The sequence below is a fragment of the Perca flavescens genome, chromosome 15 (assembly GCF_004354835.1).
Source record: "Perca flavescens isolate YP-PL-M2 chromosome 15, PFLA_1.0, whole genome shotgun sequence".
NCBI lineage: Eukaryota > Metazoa > Chordata > Actinopteri > Perciformes > Percidae > Perca > Perca flavescens.
Genome location: NC_041345.1, coordinates 18,354,734 through 18,380,336, shown reverse-complemented (window position 1 = coordinate 18,380,336; position 25,603 = coordinate 18,354,734). Strand labels below are relative to the sequence as shown.

Sequence of the window (25,603 nt, the reverse complement as noted above, 5' to 3'; positions counted from 1 at the left end):
GTATGAGAATACACCTGACATTCCCCCAGTCCTATCAAAAGTACATAAAAACGTATATTAGCCATTTTCTTGAACTCTGGAAGTTTTTGCAGAGATCCTCCAGCAACTACTTACTATCTGTAGGCTTAGCGGTAGAGATTTACTGATACTTTGAACATGAGACTTTTCTAAATTTTGAAAAATGATTATATTATAACATTTGCATGGGCTGCAAGAAAAACCCTAAAAGGTTATTTACTAGATTAAGAACAATGCTTAGTTGACCTGGTTGTTGTGTTGAGTTTCAAGGCAGGAGGTAGTCAACATCTGGACTGAGCTATGATGTACAAATACACCCTCATGGTGCTGCTGATAGACACACTCTTCATTTGTACTAGGATTCTGGATAAGACAGCAGATATGCTACGTACCATTAATTAAACATGTTATATTGCAACATGAACAGTGAAACCTAAGGTAACTGTACAGAGGCATTTCACATGTATAGTTATTTCCCCAAGATCCGCTTTGATATTATCTATAACAAATTATACACATTTAGAAAAATACTAGAATATGGGACAGCTAAGCACTACCTTAAAACATTCTACATAGTTGTGAATTAATGGCGGCTAATAGGAAAATGAATTTAGACAGTAGTGATGAATGTGCCTTTTATTTCCATGGTGAACTTAAGCACCAACAAACTGTATAAAAATGGCTGGGTGCAGCACACATTAACTGGACTTATATATAGATATGTTGTGGGTAGTGAAGGGAAATACTAAGTTTTGCGACAACATATATCAGATTGAACACCAGAGAAGTGCACAAGAACAATATAAAACTATAAAACGACATGGGCCATGCAACAGGAAATATGTTATGGTTTGATATAGAAGATAAGTGAAGGAATGTGGTCAAAGGACTCGCCTCTGCAGGCTGACATTTATTTGATTAGAATAACACCCACATCACAGTGAACTTGCTTGAATTGAATGTAAAAACCTAGCTAACGAATCATTCTTTCTTCAATATACTTCTGTGACATATATGACTCAAAGAAAACATTAATTAAGGATTTAGGATTTATACATATCTCTCTGCTTAATTTAATGATTTTCAATGTTTACATTTAGTCATTTGTGTGTTTGTGAAATAGCTTGCTGTGTGTTTGAATAAAGCTGGGAGGCAGAATGAAACATTCACCTTCTCATTGAAATCACACAGGGCATCAGTGATATTTATTGTAATGTTCCACCAAAATGTATTGCCGACCAACATCACAGAGGGAATACAGAAAGAGTTAAATAACTTTTTCTATTTCAGAAATTTTAGCAACTTGTTGCTTGTAAGTCTGCTCTTAATAAAGGCTAAAATCAGTCAAAGTCAGGTATATATTTTAATATTTAACATTCCCTTTGTGTAACTACAGCGAAATCCCATGCATCTTTAAAAACGGTGCACAAAATCAAACAACTATGCAACAGGTGTGCAAGCCATCTCCTAAGGTAACTGAAATACACCTCACATTGTGCTATTTTCTCCCATATTGAGGTTACGCAAATTTAAATTTGTTCATTATCAAAAATTACACTGCATTATGGCCAATCACATTTGATGTGCAATAAAATATGCTCATACACAAAAGAACAATTTGGCATTTCAGTGTAACACAGTGCTGGTCAGTAGAAAATTGAAATATTTTACAATTCAGCAATGGCAAGATTATTTTTGCCATAATAGAAAACCCAACCAACGCAAACACAGGTGATGGTGCAGGGATAAAGAAACATGTCAAAGCATTTATAAAGTTCCCATTAATGATATGCATTTCAATAACAATATAGACCACAAACATCACTGTAAACCAAGTCGGCCTACAGGCTGCAGTTAAGGAGATTTACTCCCAGAAAACAAAATACATTTTTTACAAGAAAAGACACTGAAGAGGGATTCAAAAAGACCATTCATTCATGTATTTTCTATACCTACTTATTACAATTAGGCAATGGTTATTCCTATTTCAATTTCAAAATGTGAGCCAAACTAAAAAGTCATACTAAAAAAAATGTAAACATCTAATATTGCAGTGGTAGAACCTGAAGTGGTAAAAAGACCACTTTCAGCAGCAGTTCCCCGTGTGGCACTGAAAGCTTTGACCCGTCAAGATCTGTGTCCCCCTACCTAAACCTGAACCAAACCCTTATCCCTAACCCTAACTACGGAGGGGGTGCTACGCATTTTAGAATGAGGGACACAGATCTCGACTCATCACAGATTTCGGTGCAACACCCTTACTGTAAACAGACAGTATAGTTGTTTATGTTAATCAACTCCTATCTGATTGCATGTAGAGTACTTAGAGAAAACCATGTGACATAGTGTGAAAACAGAAAGCCTGATAGCGGGAAACCGCCTGTGACGTACATTAACAGTTTGTTATTTTTTAAAATATTTACAATTATAACACCACTGTTATCATTATTGACAGCATTAACTACTTTTCAGCTACAGTGTAGATCTTCTTTCAATCCATTTCTCTGCTACTACATTCCATCTCTGTGGCTGACCCCTGAGTTTTGCTCTTTGCATTTAGTTGTTAGTTTCCTTTGTATGCTACATTGGTGAAGGTGGAAGTGGCGCCTTTATACAAAGGATTGTGAGCCTGGGAAATGAAAACAGAGGAAATGCTGGTTAATTCAGTCCCAAACAGATCCAACTTTATGAAGTAATGTTTAGACTTTCCCCTTTAGAAGGCAGCCCTATTCTGTTACTGTATTAGCAGCATGGATGAAAAGCTGTTGCTGGATGCGGTTAGTGCTTTAATTATATTATTATCTCACCGTATCCCATTTGGCTTTGGCTCTCTCCTCCTCAAACTTGGCGAACTCTCTGCGGTCGTGGATGGTGACCAGCAGCTTCCAGATGAGCAGGCCAACAAGACCCAGTAGGAGGATGGCTCCGGCCACTGCCAGGAGCACCACTAAGATGTCTGGACCCTGAGGGCACTCTGAGAGACGAGAGACAGGAAGGGAGGCAGAGGGAGAAAAAGAGCTCATTTCCTTCTGGTTTCCATGATGTTTGTTAAGCAGTGGAACCTACTCATGACGCTGAGCAACTACTGTAGTCCAGTGTCAAACACTCCATTGTGCAATGGTTCAGTACATCATGACAACATGTAGCTGTGGTTAAACGGCGTTAGAAAATGATAAGTTACTGGATGCACGCACAATTCCTGTTTTGCTGCAGCCTGCCAGACACAGGCTTAAATCTCCTCTGTCCTCATAATGCATCTGCATTATAATGCTCAGTTCTCTGAGAATGTTAACGTTTCATACATGGACATAAACTCTTACAGTACCTGGCTCTTTTACCACGAACAGAATGGATTTGCCACTTTCATCTTCGTAATACTGGAAGTACTCCACGCAGTCATTCTCATCTTTGTATGAGCAATTCACTGCAAGTCTATCATGGAAAACTGTAGGAAAGATGAGAAAAAGAAGAAGACAGGGCCATTAAAAGTGATAAGTGATCTTTAAAAACATTGAGTATTTATCAGTGCATTATGTTTTTGACTGCAATGCAAGTATGAAGCCTCCAACTACTTCCATATGATCAGCAGCAGAAAAACAAGAGTAGGCATTACCACAACAGATTAAGATCACAGTATGTAGTGAGGAGGTTAGAGAAGAGTTCTCACCCAGTTCATCCACCACTTTAATCTCATCTTTGCAGATTCTACTGCAGCTGTTGTCATCGGTGTACTGTCCTCTCTTGAAGTGCTGACACTCAACACACTCCCTGTAAGCAGAGTCCCATTCGGTTACCTTTATACAGTACACAGTGTTAAAACTCTTGATGCTCTTTAATAGCAGTGCACGGTTCAATTTGATATGCAAGGGATTGACAAACTACCAGTACCACCTAAGAGTGTTGATATTTGCTGTCTGCTGTGGCCATGAGCAGAGTTTAATCTTTCTCTGCTGTACATGAAACCACACTTGAATTTGTTAGAAATGTGTGTGGGAGTGGTTTGTTATCATCTTGGAATGTGGGAACATCATGATGGAAAGATGTTGCACTGCAGAGTGCTATCAGCCAATGTAGTTAGCCTCAAATTCTTTGCTAAAGATTTAGTAGTAGCAACGCCCGAGGTCCAGAGCCAGATATATCAGCTAGCCCCACATTTCGTACGTGGGGCTAGCTACGTTTCTTGTTTTGTGATTGTCTGTGCTGGTATCTTTTCATGTTTCACTGTTTTTACCTGTATGTTTTACCTGTATGGTTACTGTTTTTAAGGCACTGTAAGCGACCTTGGGTGTTCTGAAAAGTGCCCAAAAATACAATTAGTATTATAATTATAATTAGCTACTGGGCAATTTGCCATGAAATTTGGTATACATCTTTTTAATTTTTTTATTTAACCGTTATTCATCGAGGTAAGTCGATTGAGAACAAATTCTCATTTGCAACGATGACCTGTCACATTCACACAGTTACACATTCATACCTGGAAGCTGCCCAGTACAACCACAGTCTGATCTGCTGGCCACTGAGCAGCTCCACTGGGGCGGTTGGGTTTGAGGGCCTTGCTCAAGGGCACCTCAGTGGTGGTAATGAGGGAGGGACAAACGCTGCTCTTTCACTTTCCCACCCAGATTTTTATCTTGCCGGCCACCACTGCCCCATCTTCAGAGGATGACTTCTAATAATTTGGTGACCTCTTACCACCATCTTTCCTTGACCAACAATTGTTTTTTTCATACAATTTGCATACATTTATCAGTGGATATTCATGGTTCCCTGAGAAATTCTGTTGTTTTTGATGACCCCATCTTTAATTGTTTTAGTGCCATGATGAGGCCCATAAGTTTCACTTGTACAGTAAACCCACAAGATTTCCTATTTCTTGTGGCGTACATATTTGTGGTTCCCAAAGGATGAACCGTTTCCATTTTGGACACTCCATGATTTTTCCTCTTGCGCCACGCCACCCTCAGATCAAAAATATTTAGATCAAAACTAATTTCATGGTGGACTGCATGTGATTTGCTAAGAACATTCATGGTCCCAGGGAAATAAACCCCATGATCTTTCCTCTAGTTGTCCTCTAGTGCCCCCCACAGATCAAAAAATGTTTTAACCTCGCGATTGCTAAGACTTTAAAACGTTTGTGCTGTCTAAAACATGAACGTTCTAGGAGGTGGGACTCCATCTAATTGAGTATGGATTACTTCAAAAGTTAGACAGTTACACGGTCTGTTTGCATGTCTTTTTTCTGTTATTTTGTCCATTCCTTTATCTCTCTTCTTTGTTAAGAAGTAAGAAATATAATTACTTTTTTATAGTGCAGGAATCAGGACACGTAGGGCATTTCTCACAGGTTTCTCCGTAGGCGCCAGGCTGAGTGCACTGACAAACCCCACACTCACAGTTCCCCCGGCCGCTGCACAGCATGCCGATGCTGGACATGCAGGTGTCTATACGTGTGGAGCAGTTACAGTTTTCTCCTTTCCAGCCTGCGTCGCACTGGCAGAGGCCACAGCTGCACTTCCCATGATCTGATAAAATAAAAAAGGATGATGAGGTTAATGTTATAATAGTCATTTAAAGGAGCAGTGTGTAGCATTTAGTGGCATTTAGCAGTGAGGTTGCAGATTACAACTAAATGAATACCCCTTCCTTTCCAAGCATGTAGTAGAAACTACGGTGGCCTGTCAGGTAACATAAAAACACGAAAGGCCTTCTCTAGAGCTGGTGTTCGGTTTGTCTGTTCTGGGCGTAGAACATGACAGTGCAACAAGCAGGGCTCCATGGAAGAGGGCCCACTCCTGCTCATTTTAAGCTATAACGAAAATACAATTCTAAGTTTCAGGTGATTATACACTACTGAAAACATAATTATCAATACTATATTACATTTCTGCAAATAGATCCCCCTAAATCCTACATACTGGTCCTTTAAAATATATTACGTCAATTAAAATCATTTTTGTACAATTCAAATAATACCTCTAATAATACAATGCATATTAACTGAAATATGTTTTTCAAGGACCATAATCACATGGGTGGGGTTGGGCAAACAAAACTGTGAAATACAAATTACACAATTGCTAAATGAATCAGTGAGTGTGTGTGTTTCAGGGGGTTTGTCCTTTGTTGCCTATTATCCTGTGCATTTTTAAAACATGTTGCATGCCTGGGCAAGTGTACCTGTGGATGCAACAATGTACTCACTAGTGTTAAGTGTAATGTGTTACTGATGTGTTGTGTACTTATCTGTTATGTTACTTTTAAAATTAGAATGTTGCTTCTTTTGTCATTAGATGGTTAGCTTAACTTGATTAATGAATTAACTGTTTATCAACCAATACATCAATCAATTGATTAGCTTGCATTTTAAAACAATGACAGCAGTAGTCATAAATTGATTGTATTTTAAGTGGGTAATGCAAACGTTTACTTACTTTTATTTACAAGTAAGCTTTGTGTGCAGCTCTGTTTGTCTTTACATGTTACTTTACTTTAGAACAATGCTAAATAACTAAATAACTTGGTAACTTGTTCTAAAATGTAATATGACTCACTCAGCAAGGGACATTACACATATCTCTTAATCCTCCCTCTTCTGACAAAGGCAGGAAATGCTCTTTTGTGAATGAACACACAAATGACCAACTCCTTACAGACAGACAGACAGACACAGACAGACAGACAGACAGACACACACACACACACACGTGCGTGGCACTATCTTTGTGGGGACCCATCATTGACATAATGCATTCCCTAGCCCCTTACCCTAACCTTAACCATCACAACTACATGTCTAACCTTAACCCTTACCCTTACCCTCACCCTAACCATAACCTAATTCTAACCCTAATCCTACAACCAAGTCTTAACCCTCAAACAGCCCTTTAAAGTTGTGGGGTCCACCATTTACCAAAATTAATGGACTCCCGGTTTTTGGACCCCACGAATATAGTTAAACGAGAACACACACACACACACACACACACACACACACACACACACACACACACACACACACACACACACACACACACACACACACACACACAGCCTCAGATTCTATGTAAGTGTAGAAAGCACCAGAGCCAGGTCATAGGGGAACAGTGTTACAGTGACATAACCATGTGCTGACAGAATCTGGAGGCGAGCTTTTCTCTCTGGATTACAAGAAGACAGAGAGATTAAAATACCTTAGAAACAAAGGCAGAGCCCCAGATATAACAGTTCCTTGCAGGAAACCAAACATGATTTGGAACTGGATGACTAAGGGCAAAGTGAGTGAGTCACAGCCTTGCTGGTTCAGACTGGGGGAGTAACTGAGTAACTGGTCATGAAATATCACAGAGGGTCCAAGGGTCCCAAATTCCAGAATTTAAAACAAATCATCTGCCCGTTGTAAACTCAAGTGTACAATTCCCCAGTCTCCACCATGAATACTACAGTTTCTCTTTTAGATAGTGTTTATAGCTGTGATGGGATCCGGCATTGATTAATGGTTAACAGTCTCACACATAACGCTTAGCAACAATCGGTGAGTCATCTTTCTTACTCTGTCAACAAGATAACAGCTGAAAACTGTTGAAAAACTTTTTAAACAAGAAAAATATGATATTTATGTCAAGACTACATTGTTATTGTAACTATGGATAATTGTGCAGCATATTGCACTTAAACTTTTTCTTGTTAATCTTTCTTGTTCTTATTAGTTGTAAAGTTGATTCACACATAGAAGGGAGTTTTTAGGTTTATATCATCCTACTCTTTCTATGAGACTGCACAGTAATCCTGCCCATTAATCACATGCCTGGGCTTTAGAGAATGTTAACATGCTAAAAGGACAAAACAGGGATAAAGGCCAAACAGAGCATTGCACAGTTTGAAGAAGAGAGGAAACTGAATCAAGTGCAGTGGAGATAGAGACATAATTGAGAAAAAGGAGGTTGGGCAAATTGCGAGCAAAGGAATGCAAACTTTCCTGTCCTCGCTTCCCTCATATTTATGGCCTGGGGCTGGGCTTGCTGACTCCTGCTCTCTGGCCCTGCACCGGTCCCACAGCTCCTCAGCAGAGGAGGAAATACACAGCCACAGGGAATATCACAGAGATAGAGCTTTTGGAGCCCTGGGTCGCGGTAGCTCCAATTGAGCTGAGGCAGAGGGACGCTCGCGCTTTAAAGACAACAACGCCATGACTCTACTGAGACACAACAACTATGCGGTCCAAAATTAAGCCTTGTGGACTGTCTTACACCAGACATGGCTTTGTGTGTGTAGGTGTGTGGGTTGGCAATTTGGGTGAGTGTCTGCGCCCAAGACCTGGGTGTCATCACTAAATGCCTTAATACCTGTTTCTCAGAAAAACAACCTTCCTTGAGAAAGACTCCAAACTCCTCATTGTATATTCTGGAAAAATTCCAGCTTGCCAACATATACATGGGTGGTCCTTCATCTTCTCCTTAGGTCATGGTGCTCCCACAATGAGCCCAGAGTATGTTTTGTTTAGTTTTGGATGTTGAAACTTAATCTTGAAGTACTATAAGAATATCCTGAATGTTGCATTTTCAGTTCTGTTTAGTGGAAACCAGAGTCCATTATTGTAGAACTATATGGAACTTTTAAGTTGTGAATTTAAGGTAAAATTGCACTCCAACTATTTAGTATTGCACTTCCATTGGTGGTATCACAAGAGACAGATTTAAAAAAGAATGATCAAAATCAATACAGCAGAGGCTGAGATATCCTGACTTCTACCTCCAATAACGCTGGTTCCTACTATTCCCATAATGCAACTTAAATGTATCTTTTAATTTAAATCAGTTAGTATGCATAGTTTAAGATTAATCTGCTTAATGTACACTAAGATAAAAGAGCAGTTTCCTCTTCTGCTATTGCTCAGCCTCCTCCTTACAATCAAAGGCCCAAACTGCTGTTACATTAAATTACCCAAGCCTATTAAAGTTGTATCACTGTGATTGAGTAACTGTGCACTGAGCTGTTAAAACTTGTAATAGGGAGTGAAATCACATCATGTCCCACTGCTGTTAGAGGTAACAACATGAATCAAACTCAGTACACACATCAAGTTTACAGACCTACAGTAACAGAGGATTGATCACTTATAAGCATTACTGTTGATGCCTAGCAGCTACATTTACAATTATTTACATGTCCTTTACAAGCCAACAAAGACTAATAATAATTGAACATTAGTTTTGAAAAGACTGTGGATTTTGTATTTGTCAAGTGAAGTATCAGAAAACTATGTAAACTGACTGACTGTGTTTACAGACTGAGAGCAACTGGAAACAACCAGAGTAATTCCCATTAAGGTCAGACTGGGCTTCAGAGAAGAGGGAAAAGGAAGGGAAGGACAACTTTATCTTTCCTGCTAACATTTACATGAAGGGTTGCTTCACCCTAAGCACAAAAAAAACATGCACATATTTTAAGTTGGCAGGTTTTGAGATTTCTGCCACCACTTGATATAATGGAAGGGAAATGCTGTTTGTGGTTCTCACAGTGATGCTGTGGTTTGAACTAAATGCTAACACCAGCATGGCCCTCGTGCTCACAAAACTATCTGAATGGCTAGATACCACAGAGGTAAATAAGAATAGATTTGTAACTTGTGTGAATCGAACCATTTAAGGCCAGTGCTTTTGCTCTAAATGTTTCCAAAAGTAAGAGCAAAATGGCGTGGGTTCAAGATAATTTACTTGTACATATGTTTTCATTACTTTTATCTATGACATATATATATTCATATATATATATATATATATATATATATATATATATATATATATATATATATATATTAATTGAGTACTGAGTACAGGTCTAACGAGGGAGCTGGATGAAGCTATTAAAATGATCATATGTATGATTGAAGCTTGTACTTAATTCACTTGTCACTTGTGATTGTGTGATTGTTTGACCATGAGGAAGATTGGCGTGCGGTCGACACATGTTGGTCTTGTTTTGAATAATGTTTTTTACTTTTGTACCTTGATGAAGCAAAGTGCCTAGAATGTTTAGGAAATTCATTCCACTTTTTTTCCCTACCCGTGCATCGGGAGCACCTGTTTTGTTTCACATCACTGTCAGATCCATTAAGCGCTTCCTTATTTGTTTTTGTTTTTTAGCAAAATGTCATATTGGTGTTGGCAAAGCTGCAAAGAGGACTGACACTTATCATAACAGAAAGAGGTGAATCTACTCACCGGCGCACAGTGACCCTTTGAAGCGCAAGCAGTTGAAGTCGTCACATTCGCAGTATTTGCCCCACACCTGACCAAACTCATTTGCATGGCAGGAGCACTGTCCGCACAAACAGTCTCCTCTCCCGCTGCAGATTGGCCCCTCTGGCTTTGGGATGCAGTTGGCATCATCAGATGGACTGTAGTCCTCCACTGAGCACTCGCAGTGTGGGCCCAGACGACCTTGGTGACACTGACACACACCACACTCGTGGGTCCCGTTGCCGTTGCTACAGACGGGACTGTTGGTTTCGGCCTTCGCCTCACACTCGCAGCCACAGGCAAAGTCCATCGTGACTTCCAGGGAATCCTTGAAGCCTCGAGGTTTGATGGTAAAAGTGCGGCTCTTCTCTTTGGGGCAGCCACGCAACTGAGCCTCCACACTGAATGAGACCTGAAGAGGAGGAAATGTCTCTGTGACAATCTGTGTGTGTAGATATAAGATGTGCATATCAGCATCTCAACAGATACGTACTGTGTCTCCAATCTTGAGGCCAGAGCAAGACTTAAGTCCAGGGATGACCTCTCCATTTAGGCAAGTGGCGTTGAAGGAGAGATTCAACTCTTCTGGGACTCCCAGTAGTTCCAGCTCCACTTTAGAGCGAATTTTCTGCTCAACACCAATTTATGAGGTTAAACCGTTAAAATGTATCACTTAACATATGTTACATACATATTGTCCTACATTTGGGAAATTCGTACCGCATAAGCATCCTGAATGAGCTGAATAACATTCCCAGAGTCATCGGACAGAGTTCCCACAGTTGTGCCTGGAATGAGCTGACTGTATTCCTGGTATGACAGGCATGACAGCAAGATGATGACACAGTTTTTTTGTTTTTCATAACTTAAACAAATTCATGTTGCACAAGCAGTGCAGTTACCTGGTAAAGCGGCACCACGTAGCTGGTCACAGCAAAAATTAGATTTATGTTGTTTTCAGACATTTTGTCTGTTATGAGTGCCAAGGAGGGATAGTCCTAAAAGACACAGGAAGCAAATTGTCTTCAATGGAAGCAGGTTCTGTCAAACAACTCCACAAACTATTACAAAACAAAGTGAATTACTGATGTACTTTAATTTATGCCTTTACCAGCACAGCAGATTTGTTGTAAACATTCTCATTATCAAGGTAACACTGTCCATCATTGGGCTGGACAATTCCAGCTACACGTCCATCCAGGGCGGTGTGAGTTTTGGCATCAGTGGTGAATACCAAAAGGTGCGAGGCATCCGGACGCCAGCCAATCTTGTCCTGATGATGATGAACACAGAAATAAAGATGATAAGTAAAAGAAAAACTAATACTGTATGTATGTATGCACACACTCTGCTCCCTCTGCAAGCATGTGTATGTAATGACATTTTCATACCTTGCACACCACAGCCTGCACGACGGCATCAAATCCACCCTCTGGAGCATCTCTATTTCTAGACACCTGCTGTTTCCCCACCTCCTCGGTGAAGCGAGCCACCTTCTCCGTCAGTGACAGGACATGCTTGAATCCAAATTGAGCCAGGCATGTGTCGTGAATTCTATTTGTATTGAATAGGTGAATGGGGGACAGGAAATCAGTGAAGGGGAACTGGACAGACTTTCTCAGAATATTCGAAAATCTCCATTTCAATGCTTTCTCCTCCTCAAATGTAGCATCAACAATAACCTACCCAAAGCAAGGGTTTGTGAGTGTCTGTGGAGGATAGGTGTACATGTAAGGGATGGTGGTCTTGTCCACAAAGGCTCCAAACCCCATGCGTAAGTTGCTTGTGGTGCGGCCCATGGCCACTGCAAGCTCATTGCCCAAGGTGCGAAGGCGAGCCAAGTCATCCTTCATTGAAAATGAAAGATCCATCAGATAGTAGAGGTCCACTGGGTAATCCTCCACCTGTTTCACTGACACAGTGAAATGTTTGGTATCTCCTGAGAGGGAAAGAGCAAAGGGTTGATAGCATGAGATAAATTGTGTGTCTCTGAATCTTTTTTTTGTCTTTAAAGTGAAAATTATTAAATATTAGATAATAATAAAATACTGAATCAGTATTTTATATATGTGCAACCAGCACTGGTGCATCATGCTTTTAGTGCATGCACAAAAATAATAATGTTCCTTGGTGTCTGGTCTCCAATGCGTATATCTGGTCATGGTTGTTAGCAACTGGTCATGTAGGTGATGTCATGTTGGGTGTAAAAGTACCTGGCCTTAGCGCCAAATGGATTTTCTGAGGCTTTATCTGTGTGACATCGTCAGCAGTACCCGAGGCCTTGTCGCTGAGCGGTTTGTCCTCCTGAATACTCAGGGTGCTGGAGGGAAACTCCACAGCTGTACTACTGCACCCTCCTTTCAGCAGATTCTGCTTCAGGTCGCAGCGGGATGCACTGGATCCCCCCTTCCCATACTCCTGAATAAAGTACCATTGCATTAAAGAAAATCTATAAGTTCTTATGTATCTCCCATGTACAGGAGCCCTGAGGACAACCATTTTCCCCTAATTTTTTATTGTAACAGTTCAGAGGCTACAATGTACTGTATAAGCATGTTAAAGAACAACCAGGATGACAACAAGAAGAATGCTGTTGGCAAATGAGATCTGTTCCAACTTGTTGCACTGAGCAATGAATGGGAGGAACGATTAGACACTGTGTGTATGTGGGCATCTGGTGTTTTTACCTCCTGAAAGCACCACGCACAGGTAGGGTGAACAGCCAAGCACCGTTGACAAGTGGTGACTCCTTGTGATGTGCAGATGTTGGAACCTTTGATAATCACACAAACAGAAATGTAACGCAAAATCAGTGATGGAAGAAGTACTCAGATGTTTTACTAAAGGAAAAGTAGCAGTACCACAACATAGAAATACTGTTACAAAAAGTAAAAGTACTCTTTACAGAATGTACCCAATTCAGAATAATGTTTATTATATAATTGATAATAGGCAAATTATTGATGTAGTACATTACTTAAATGTTGTAGCTGATGAAGGTGGGGCTAATTTTTTTACTATATATATACCACCAGATAGCTTGTGAATTTCACCAAGGGATCAATAAAGTCTTTATCCATAATAATACATCATCACTTTGTCAGTGTTTGTACAGTTCTTGAGTAATAGTTACATTCCACCACAGCACAAAATGCATTTCCTTTCACTTATTTTTGAAGCAGAGTGACATAGATAACTGCTGACCACACTTTTTAATCAGGAGTGCCATGCAGCTCTGTTCAACCACAAACGCAGATACCGTCCATCACATTCAGTCCTTCACAAGAGTACCGAGCAAGCTGGATGGTCAAGTCTCGGTGCAGTTTACCCATAACGTTAATGATGCTAATCCTTATCCTGGCCATTTGACCATGTTAGCAAATGACACCTTTTCATTCTACAGTATGTAGGTCAACAGATAATACCAAACACTTTTCTATTTGTTATCTAGCATGGCCTGTGGGTGTGGCTCATTGGAGATAACACAGAAGCACAGTTGCCAAGGTGAATCTACCTGTGCAGAAAGTGTTATATTTGAGATCTGACAGAATAACTGCCTGAAATCACATCAACTCCCAAATTACCTGGCATGGTCAAGGGCCCCTAAAGTACACAGTGAATAAGCACCACACAGTAGGATATGGTTTTTCAGTTACACTACTTAAGCTCCAAATAAGTCTGATAGTGTAGTAGACTATAAAGTCTACATAGTCATAATGTTTTATTTATTTCGTTTTTGAGTTAATTGAGAAAAAGTAAAACCCCAAACAAGCACATATAGCCTATATAATGTACAGCCTACACATTCCCTATTATTTGCTGATAATGAAATGATCCTTGAGTATTTTTTTCTGAGGAGACCCGGGGAGCCCTGGTCCCCTCGCTTTGGGAAACTTTTACTCCCTTATAAGGAGAGGTGGGGAAAGCTCCGACAGAGCAGCGCAAATTACAAACTGCGTCGCTCCATTCAAGTCAGCGAACAGGGAATTACTCTATGTTCCGTTTGAGAACATTTTATTGAAAAATCTTCAGAACATAAAAAATATTAACAGTAGCCTAGGTGGTACCTTCAAAGATGAGGTACAAGTCGGGCGGAAACACCCCCAGGTCGCCTAAGCAGGTGAACGTTTTAAAAAGCAGCTCAAGTAATATAAACTTACCGAAAACCTTTGATGCTGACAACATAAGGAGAAACAGTATCACTGGACGGTCTAATAAAGTTCCCATGGCTGGAGAGTAACGGAGCCGACTTGACATGAGCCGTGTGTGTTCCCGGTGGGCTTGTTCACTTCGCAACTTGAACGCCTTTCCTCATTCTCGACTTGCCAAAACGCATGTTGGGTCATAGCGTTGCCTCATACATCAAACTCTCCATACAGTGGGCTACATGTAGCCTATCTGGGAACGGCATGTTGACACTCGTTTCCTAATGGCTCGATAACATTTGATAAGTCGAGGAGGAAAATAACACCAAAATCCTACTTCACTTGTGCATACGGTAACAGTACATTCACTTTACACACAGCCAATATGGTTGGGTTTGTACCTCGTCTCAAGAAACACCTGGACAGATGTCTCTGCTACTCCTAAAAGCTACAAAAAGAAGAAAAGAAAAAAAAAATCTGATGGGTAGGTTTGGCGAAAAAAACCCAAACAAAGACAAAAAAACTAACAGATTATTTTGGACAAATCACTCTGAATCTCAAAACATACAGCAGTGTGTTTCAGTAATAACACTTTAAGTACAGTATGTGGACAACTTGGTTGGAAGTCCTTTATTTTTGTATTATTTTACAAGAAATTCATTATAGCCTATTTATGTTTTATTTTAATGACAAAATATATAAGTGAAATCAATCAAACTAAAACTGTTGAACACAATGTCACAATAAAAAATATAGCCTACAAATGAACTAATTCATAAATTATTTAATTATTTTGTTTCTTTAACTTCTGTACTGGACCATTTGCACCACTGCATTCATAGATTTTCACCTTTTTACAGCTGTGAACGCCCCCCTTTTCCATTGTGAAATAAATAGTTGCCATCAACACTAATGGGCATTGTTTTATTTTAAGTGTGAACCATAGACTGTTTAAATAAGCTACTAAAAACTAATATGCAATGCTATGCTAATCCTCATTGTGTTTTCTGGAGGGTAATTTGACCATATATATATATACCAATATATATATCAGCAGCATTTTGGACACCTGCATACCGTGCAGAGGTGTTTGTCAAGACACACAATGCTCAGCGCAGTTAGTGATTTGTTGCTTTGTATGTACTTACGCATTACAGATACAGTTCATTTGAAATCATTACCACAGGGCTCCTCTCAGGATACATTATTTAAAAAAAACAGTTTAAAGTGACTTACATCCTGTTAAACATAACATGCTTTGCATGTTGCCCTGCCCTCTACTGGATTGAAAAAAGCACAGCATATAACAGTTCCTAAGCATGTATACCTAAATTAATGAATCCACACTAAGACTTGAAACAGCCAACACCAAGTTGTGTAGCTGTGGTAGAAAGATAGTGGGAAAAATAATATATAAAAGAATGGTTCAAGTAGTCCTTTCTTGATTTTTTGGGGTGGCTAAAGAGAATGATATTGCCCCAAGCAATTGCTATGTAATATGCCTTCCATAGAAACAGTCAAGCCAAGCTCTCTGTCCTCCTCCTCACCAAATTTATGAACTGATAAGAGCCCGCCACAGGAAACCTCTTCCCATTCCACTAAATAACGGAACATGTGGAAATTTGCCAGCTTTTAAAACAAGAAAGAAAAAGAAAATTAGGCAAAAACTGAAATAAAAGCTAAGATTGTCCGACTGAAATGAACTTTGGGAAGCGTGGTATTGTATATGTGTGTGTGTGTGTGTGTGTGTGTGTGGGGGGGTCTTGCAGAAGCAGACAATGCTTCTTATCTCTGCACTTGTCCATTTATTGAATCTTTATCCCTGTGCCTTGGTGTTATTCTCCAGCTTGTTGCTAAGTTACTGCCAACCGTGTCCAAGAATTGCCACGAGAAGAAATGACAAAAATAGAGAAATAAGTAGAAAAGCTATAATAGTCAACTGTTCTGCTGGCATTAAGCTCTCAGTGTGGGTGATGGTGCAGGTAATACACTGGGATCAATCAAACCCCCTCTCCAGTATTGACTGATTTGGATCTATTGGCTCCAAAGCCTTCTGTGGCAATCACCCCCACAGATGAATTTTCGGAAGAGAATAGTGCCAGTTGTCCTGAGTAAAAAGCTAGACACTGGGTCAGATGGCAGCCAATTAAGGAGGATGTGGGCTGGAGGAGAAAAAAGGGATGGAAGGATCCTGACCTGTGTTGCAGATCTATCTGGTGCCCTTTAAGCTTTTCACTGAGTCTCAGAGAGTCAATATTAAAACACAATCATTCTCAGACAAAATCAGTGTTTGGTTACCCGCAACTGGCTAACGCTTTCCTGCTTCGCTGCATTTAACTGGCGGGAGGGAGGGTCAAGTGAGGGGACATGAGTTTTTTCTCAGGTGAAGGGTTGAAAAACTTATGAAATGTGCCCCGGAGTCACTGACGTGGGACAATGTGTATTTGTGTAGTGATGCCTTGCTATCGGATCTGCCTTCCTCTCTTCTAGCCCCTCCGGATCTGAAGCTTACATTTCCCTCTCAGGGGATGACAGTGTTTATGTGGAGAAAGTAAAAATAAATAAAGAAAGAAATAACTGAGGATATATGAGGGATGGAGAGAAGGAAGGAGCATATTTCTGTTGTTGTTTTAAGTGCATCCAAACTTCAGAACTGTGGGAAGTCTAATGTAGCGTGCTGTTTAATATAAGCGAGACACCTGGAAAGAAAGAAGTTGAAGGAACAAAGGAGACAGAATGTGACAAATAAAGGGAAAGAAAAGACAGAGCAGCAGAGCCTGCATTACTGAGATGTGTCTAAATGGAAATGAGGTTAATGGGTGGCGGCTGGTGGAGTGCATGAGATGTCTGCACTGGAAAGGATTTTCTGCAATCAGATTTGTGAAATCTGTAATCTGTTTCTCAACAAAAGACTTTCACCAGCCATTCAAATGGACGGCTGCAGTAGGTGCACGCGCACACGTGCACAAACACACACACACACACACACACACACACACACACACACACACACACACACACACTTAGTTGAATATCCCCCTACAAATCCAAGCATCATCTCCAATAACTTTAATGATGCTTGTTTAGTGGGGTTGATGTGGGGCACCACTCTGCTGTGGCAATGTGTCCCTGCAATCTGTATCAGTGTGTAATTAATGACTGTATTTCTCTCTGCGTGATTAGGAGTCACAAAGGTGACAAGCCCCTTAAGATCTAAACATGGCTTCCAACACTTCCCTGCTATTTGTGATACTTGGTACATCCATATTCAATATTCAATACGTGCTTTTGTTAACCTACACTTTACTTGCCTTGTTGGTTCCTGGCATATAACAGCACACACACACACACACACACACACACACACACACACACACACACACACACACACACACACACACACACACACACACGCACGCACACACCCGGCAGCTTCCTTGCACACCGTGTGTGCACTTTGGTCAGCTAATAAAGGGGCATCATAGGAGGAATCTGTTAATTGAAAAGAGGGAAGTTGTGAGGAAAGTCTGTTCCCTCCGGGGTGGAGGGGCTTGAAAGGGTGTGTCCACTTTGAGTCCTTGGTCACGTTAGGCCTGTGGCAGCACCACGAACAAAAAGGACGTAGGGGTAAAGAGCAGAGGGGACGTGGGTGGGGTCAAACACCACCTCCTTGTTGCTAGGGATGTCTTCACTTAGTTTGTGTTGCTAGGCTGCCAAATCCCCCACGTTAAGTGGAAACGTTTCCCCCCTCCTCCATCCAGGCACCTCATCGCTCCCTCCCTCTCCTTCTCCTCTAAACCAAAATAACTTTACCAACCATCTGTCACTAGGCTCACAGGTCTACTGTTGCTTAGGAACAAGTCAGACACTCACATCCATGTCTATATGCATCCTCATATGAATATACCTTCATATACAGTTATGCCAACAATAACCACCGGTTAGATAAATATCTCTTTCTGTCAATGAAATGTGCCGCATTCACAGCAAATCCTCAGCCTGATACTCCGAAGAGTCAGAAGTTGTAAATCAGCCACAGGTTCTTCCGTTTATGAAGCTTTTAAAAGGGGAAAAACTTCTTCAAAAAGACATTTAATAATTATGTGGCAAATGTTCAAAAGATTTTGGCAATAAATTGAAAGGAGTAGCATGTTCATTAAAGTTTCCTCCTCCAGGGCGACCTCTAGCTCACCCAGTAGGCTGAGGCCTTGGCAGCGGTCCGGGTTCAAATCCGACCTGCGGCCCTTTGCTGCATATCGTCCCTCCTCTCTCTCCCCTTTCCTGTCTTCAAGATATCCTGTCGATTAAAGGCCATAAGAAGATAAATAATCTTAATTTTTTTTTTTTTAAGTTTCCTCCTCCTCGACCTTGCAATTACTTTCTCCTCATTTGTAAATTCGTTGAAGTTTTGTAGTTTAAAGCCTCAAAGAAGTATTGTTAGGTTTTAACTGTAGTGGAGAATTTACATATTGACAGAGAGATGAAGTGTAAGTACAAGCTACTTTCCATAATCACACTGCAATGAATAATAGAACAGAATCAAATTGTGCAGGATTGATTTACATGCTGCTAATTAATTTGCGGCAACCAAATCCTCAGGCTAATGAGATTACTTGATCGTATTATACATGAAAAATGCTCCTTGTTCTTCTGTTATCAGCCATTAATGAATGATCTGAAAGTAAACCACTTCAAGGCTTATGGAAGGTATTTGTGGATGGAGCTAATCATTGTTTGTACACAAGCTTGTCAGTTGGTAGCTGTAAGCTGCTTACCCAGACGTCAGGCGCATCCCAAATTGAATTTCATAGTTTTTATTTTTAGACAAACAGCAGATTAATTTGACAGGCTCTGCAGTCTTGGGGAGTCATTTCAAAATATTTGAGGCAACTTTTTATCAACCTGTTAATAATAATAATAATAATAATAATACATTTTATTTATTGGCACCTTTTATAGAACTCAAGGACACCTTACAGTTAAAATAAGCAAAAATACAGTTAAAACTTGAAGTTCATCAGTGCAATTTCACATCAATATAAGTAAAAGTGAGGTATTAACATAAAATAGGAGAATGCAGTTTCTCCTCTGTATCTTTTAAAGAACATTTGAGAGTGTTTATGTACAATATAATTACATATTTATTTATATAGCAGCTGTAATCCTTTGCCGATGTAATTGGATAATACATATTAAAATTTTTGCCAAGATAGTTAAATAGTTTCTAACTTGGTTATTGTACCTCATTTCAGTGATTTTAGGGCCCTTCCTCCTTGCAGCAGTTACATTTCCATTAAAATCTGATGAGATATATTCATAAATGTGTAATGTTTGAAATTTTAAAGCACTGACTAGCTGTGTCAGATTATTTTAAAATTTACTGGGCAAGTATCCATCCATCCAGTAACAATCTGTGTTGATGTCTAGTAGATATCCGCTTATACTCATCAGAAAAAGGGAGAATCTTGCAAACAAGTCAAATTTTTAAACGAGTTTCATGTATGGGTAGAAATCATCTTAAATATGTATAAGTTATCTAATAATACAATCACTGGAGTTATTTTTTTATTACAGGTAGGACATTATGATTAATTAAGTGCTGACCTAAAGCGAGAGAACAATTTTTTGAGCATCCCAAACTCATTGCCATTTCTTTAAAGTCTGATAATTTAGAAATGCAGAGATAATATTGGGTAATGTAGACTGTTAAACCAATAACAAATGCAGCCTGTCAATATAGTACAGACCTCATAACATAAAACCTCACATTCTGCATGCATAAGGAGGTGGTGGATGAGGGAGAGAATTATTATGAGAGAATGTTATTGTTATTGTAATGTTATTGTAATAGGATCAATAATGATTTTAAACTTTTTACTTAATTCATCATATGGTATATTTGCATCTGGAAAATGCTTACCCAAGGCTCATATTTCTTTACAGATCAGGTTGCAGGGGTTTCAACTCCACTTTGGTGTCCCAGGCAGCTGCAATAGTTACACACATGGGCGGTTTTAAACCCTTTTCAGGGGGGCTCAAGATTCTCATCAAAATCACCAAAATTTTGGTGCTTCAAGTGAGAGTTTGTGAACTTGTCTGTGAGTTAGTGACAAAGGACAAAGAATTACAGGTTCAAAGGGCTTAAAACAGGTTTAATACCCTGCGTCGCTGTCGCCGATGCTACACACCTCTAACCCAGTCGATCTGTCAGAGGGAGAGTGCTGTTGTGAAGTTTAACGTTGGAAGTCCCCAGAGAAGAAGTTGGTAATTTCATGGTGCAGATAGAACCCAAATTGAAACGTTGTTAGAACATTGTGTCAAATTGGTCGTTATTACTATGACTTATGAAGTGTCAGGTTTAGTTAAACGTACAATATGTAATTTTCTGCCAAACAATGGATTGTAAACACAGACGTTTGATAACGTTGGGAAGTTGCGTGGAATTATGGGAGATTTTATTGCTAAACACTATCGTCGATTAGAATGCATCTGTTCACGGACGAGTTTACCCGTTCAAGTTTATTCACGTTACATTTAGTAACATTTATTCATGTCATGCTAATAAAATAACATTAGCGGCTAACGTTAGCAGGTTTTAGCTGCTGGCTAATGATTAGCAGTATATTTCACATGCCAATGTCACCTTTTGGATTTTACCGGTTAAAATGAGAGACGGGTGTGGGTGGGGATTGCAGGGGGAATCTCCAGGACGGCTAGGTAGTTTGATTGCCGTTGTCAGCAGCAGGAGAACATTTCCCAGCTGCCCAATCTCCCCATTCACTTTTCTGTAATCTTAACTATTCATTTTGGTGCTTAACCAACCTTTTGTCGGGTTAATTTAGCTAGCTAACTGTAAAGACAGCTAAACGCGAAGGGGGGAGAAATTCGGCAGGGTGGAGATTTTCGGTACAAACACCGGTAGCGTTTACGGAGACGTAGCTAGCTAACATTATGGATGGCCGATGTTGTGGGGGTGAACACTTTTGTAAGGCACTGTATCCCTGTCACATTCTCATTAGGGGCTGAGCCCCCCTAAAGGTCTGGTCTTAGAATCGCCCCTGGTTACACACAACACCTGAAAGACAAAGTGATGTTTGAATAACACATCCAATAAAAACAGAGAGCCGTCTGCTTCTCAGAGGTTTTAATTACAGCTGCTGCAAGAAAAGGAAAAAGCAGAGAGCGAAAGCAGAGGAGCCAATATTTCTGATAAATATTTACCATGGTTCAATCATAGATTATTAATTCATGTCTTCATTTCTAAGTTATAGCTGGCTGTGCCTATATTGGTCTCTCTCTCTACGTAACAGTGACATTTCCCTCAGCAACAGACATTAAACTCCACATAAATACCTCTCAAAGAAGCAGATGCTAATCTGCAAATCATTTGGATTCTAATTGAAGTGAAGGCTTTCAGGTTTTAAAATGATTTTCAAACACTTTTTTGAATTGACTGATTCAAAGTTAATGTATGTCTGAATTTGGTGAGGCTTTCAGGCATTATTGATGTGCATAAATGAGTGCCGGGATTTCTAAAGAGCACACTTAAAAATATCCACGTTAAAAACTCTCTTTAAAACCTTATTTTCTTGAATTGAGAGACTAACACAATGTATCACTTGTTTGAAATACATTCACCTGTTGGAAGATTTTCTTTTAGCAAACAAGAATGCACATGCTTCCTGAACAAATTTACTAAACTACTGGAGATAAATAAATAAAAAGAAATCTGGGAGACTAAAATGTGCATCTAATGTTACATTCTTATTTTGCATTAGAAACAGATATAATTTACGTCAGTAGCAATTATTCACAAGATAATAGGAGGCAGATAATAAATTAAAGGTAGACTGAATTACAGATTAAGACTTGTTCAAATAAAGTTTTCTTTCTTTCTCTTTTTTTGCAACTTAGAGCAGCAGCGAATAATCTGAGGACCTCTGACTACCTCCCCTGGTGAAGAGTGGTGGTTTGGTCAACGGGGAACTCATCATCACTTTAAAACGCACCACAGACTTGGCACAAAAGAAGCGCTCGCATGCGAACACAGTCTTGTCTGACTGTCTCTTATTACAACGAAGGAAAGACGTTTTGCACCTTGCGCACTGTCTAAGAAGACTCACTTAAAGTCAGAGAAACGTAGACTTTGAGTTGAAACTTACTTTTGGCTGCACCTGATGCGACACTGTTTGACTGCAGTCCGGTGATGTGGATGAGGTCATTACGCACTGAGGCTGTGGCAAAACCCGTTGTTTTCCTGTAGAGCTGGTCTTTACAAGCGTATTATTTTTGTGTTTCTTCCTCTTATTTTTGTCTGAACAGTCATATGACGCAAAGTTTTACTTGGAGTCCAGGTTTTGTGGTGAGACTGTGTGTGTGTGCCTGTCCTAGTGGAGTCTTTTTGCTGATAACCCGCAAGGAAACATGAACTTCTCCTTGTTCGACGTGACCCAGGGTGCGCTGTTTAACGGCAGTCAGACCCTCGCCGGGACTTTGGCGACATATTCCGGCAATGGAACAGACAACGTGGTGACCGGCGACGGCGGAGGGTCCCTGGTGTTGGTGCAAGACGAGCGCAAACTCTTCGTCATGCGTGTGGTGCAAATCGCGGTGCTATGCGTGTTGTCGCTTACCGTCGTGTTCGGCATATTTTTCCTCGGGTGTAACCTGATGATCAAATCGGAGAGCATGATTAACTTCCTGGTAAAGGACCGGAGACCCTCTAAAGACGTGGAGACGGTCATGATCGGGCTCAGGTAGAGCACGGAGAGCAGGTACTGTGGAGAACTGCAGCGGAGATCCGGTGCGAGGATCTGGTGCACGTTTCCTACCGCAGGTCAAGTCTGTATCTGCATGTACTACTCAAAGACGCCCCATCTGTTTATTAGTGAGGAAAGATATGCAAAAACTTTACATTTCCTTCCGAAAAACGACTACAGGAAAGTAGTCCAGTGACCAATGTTCGTGCGTAAAGTTTGTGCGTAAAACACGGGAAATTGTTTACACGTGGGCCGATCTGTTGAATCTTTTGAGTGAATTTAATGTTGCCAAACTGAACAAAGTGACAAAAATGTTTACAAGCTGTTACCTCATTTTTTGTTTAGCTAATTTTTCTTTTTTTGTAAATTTGAAATGATCAAAAAGCATGATTGTGCATTCTTATAGTTCCACGTCTTCCAGTGTGCTATGTGGACGTGATGGACATGTGGGTATTCTCTATACAAAGTATTTTTCTTGGTCTCGTTTGGTAAATACACTCTAAATACTGAAATCTTGCACGTTTTTCAACAAACTCCGTCCTAGCTTTATGGAGTGGCTCTGGTCCTGTTTGGCATGCTCGCATATTGGTCTGTAAAGTGATTTTTTGACCTGTTTTGCACTTTTGAAATCACTGATGCTGCATGAATTATTTTGTACCAAATAAAAACTTTGCAGCATGCAATTAAAATTGAAATTACCATATAAAGTGTTGCCATCTGTTCATGAAACATATCATGTCAACACTGAAATGAAATTATGTTTTTTTCCAATAGTGTGTCTTGTCTTTCAATTTAGAACTGAATCAGTACTATACCAATCTCTAAAGAAACATGTACTATTTTACGTTTTAATTTCAAACTCAAATCAAATCAGATTTGTGAAATGTTCTCTGATCCATCTCTCCCTTCACATCTAATCAGATGTGATATGTACTTATAGGCACAAGATGCAAGCATTAAGAGAATACATTAACTCACTAGTAGGTGCACTTTTAAATGTAATAGGATAATATGTATTAACATTAAAGGAGTTACAGAGAAAAGGATATTTTAACTAGTTCTAGCTGAAAATAAAGACAAAATTTGAAGCAGTAAGGTGAAGCGGCACATCACACTTAATACTTAATACTAAGTACAAGGAATGTGGTATTTATTGCAGCTTTATATAAAAAGGCAATTAGAGACCAGGCTGAGTTATCCATCTTGTAGACAACAGGCCAAGCTCATATTGGCTTCATGGCATTTAATCTGATCTCTCTGAAGAGTGACCAGCAATTAAGGAACATCCAGGCTCACATTGACCACTTAACTCCCCAGCAGCCCCTGATGCACCTTAAGAGTTTAAGTATGGAATCCAGAGCTAATGTTCTTCTTTTGTGCCATCAGAGAGTGTGCAAAAGAGAGCATAAATGTGAATTAATATAGCAGTGAGCGAACCTATATGCAGGTTACGCAGCGTTAGAAGGATTTCACACAAAGAGGACATATAGCGACATCCATGAGGTGTGATATCATTATTCTTTGTGCCGCTGAGTGTCTGCACATTGCACATACCTCTTTTCTTTCTCAAGAAAAAAACTTTGTACTATTTCTATTACACAAAAAGTGTCATTGTATGTGTCAGATGTAGGTTACTATTGTTTCCAGCTCAGCATTTTGGTTCAATTTTCACTTCTATTTCTTCTGTATTTCTATCTGCAACCTCTCATCCTTGTCTCTTGTGCCCTACTCAAAAGCAACCAAAGTTCTCATTATTATTTCAGTACTTGTTAGGAGAGCTGGGGTAGATGAATCCTTACAAACACACCCATGCATCCACACCATGCACACATCGGACACTGATGTGCAACAGACCAGTAAATTCCGAACTCAACAACAAGTTTCTCAATAAAAACCAACATGAATTAATAAAACTCATTATATAATTAGACTTTAACAGCTGAGAACTTAAACAATTTCAGACAAAACACATTATGCATGCGTATAAAAAATATTATGTATTTAAATATGTTGACATGGTTACTACTACAACCTGTGTGTTAAGTGCATTATTGTTGCTTTTACGTTTTCGGAGCACGGCAGAGAGCAATTAATATGAGAGCAAACATTCTTTTTTACACTTACAAAGATCAATGTAAGGACACTATAAGCATTTGTATAAACAGTAGGCCTGTGATTTCACTTACATATAAACAGATTGTTTATAGAGAGGAGGTTAGGGGTCAGGCTAAATTATCTACTGCAATAAATTAAATGATTTTGGTGAACAGAACTGCTATTAAGACAATTTATGATAGTTCTTTGTAAGCCTCACCTTGGCTTTTGTGAGCCTGTAAGGAAAAAGAAAACAAAAATTGGTTACCATAAATACTTGTTGGATACAAAGAAGCATGCAGTCCTTCATGCAGTTATTAACTTGTTACACGGAAACTCAAAT

General features: G+C 39.7%; 2 protein-coding genes across 2 annotated transcripts; one reads left to right on the top strand and one right to left on the bottom strand.

Annotated features, from left to right (window-relative positions):
- Window positions 1-894: 894 nt before the first annotated feature.
- itgb3a (integrin beta 3a) lies at window positions 895-14,811 on the bottom strand. Its single transcript, XM_028598864.1, has 15 exons — window positions 14,423-14,811; window positions 12,950-13,035; window positions 12,476-12,680; window positions 11,949-12,201; window positions 11,654-11,816; window positions 11,374-11,535; window positions 11,165-11,260; window positions 10,983-11,072; window positions 10,756-10,890; window positions 10,245-10,674; window positions 5,324-5,546; window positions 3,686-3,786; window positions 3,344-3,463; window positions 2,826-2,992; window positions 895-2,647 (listed from the first exon to the last, which is right to left on the bottom strand). Exons 1-15 carry the CDS (start codon window positions 14,517-14,519, stop codon window positions 2,582-2,584), a joined length of 2,394 nt encoding a protein of 797 aa, XP_028454665.1. The 5' UTR covers window positions 14,520-14,811; the 3' UTR covers window positions 895-2,581.
- A 7,781-nt stretch (window positions 14,812-22,592) lies between these two features.
- Window positions 22,593-23,558, top strand: rprml (reprimo-like). The gene has a single exon (XM_028598879.1). The coding sequence runs from the start codon at window positions 22,832-22,834 to the stop codon at window positions 23,165-23,167; it is 336 nt and encodes a 111-aa protein (XP_028454680.1). The 5' UTR covers window positions 22,593-22,831; the 3' UTR covers window positions 23,168-23,558.
- Window positions 23,559-25,603: the final 2,045 nt, after the last annotated feature.

Coding starts and splice junctions, on each gene's coding strand:
- rprml (XM_028598879.1), top strand. CDS start 22,832: ATGAACTTCTCCTTGTTCGACGTGACCCAGGGTGCGCTGTTTAACGGC.
- itgb3a (XM_028598864.1), bottom strand. CDS start 14,519: ATGTCAAGTCGGCTCCGTTACTCTCCAGCCATGGGAACTTTATTAGAC. Junction 10,891..10,982: donor TCATTCAGGATGCTTATGCG/GTACGAATTTCC, acceptor GGTGTTGAGCAG/AAAATTCGCTCTAAAGTGGA. Junction 2,993..3,343: donor GTTCGTGGTAAAAGAGCCAG/GTACTGTAAGAG, acceptor CTCGTCTCTCAG/AGTGCCCTCAGGGTCCAGAC.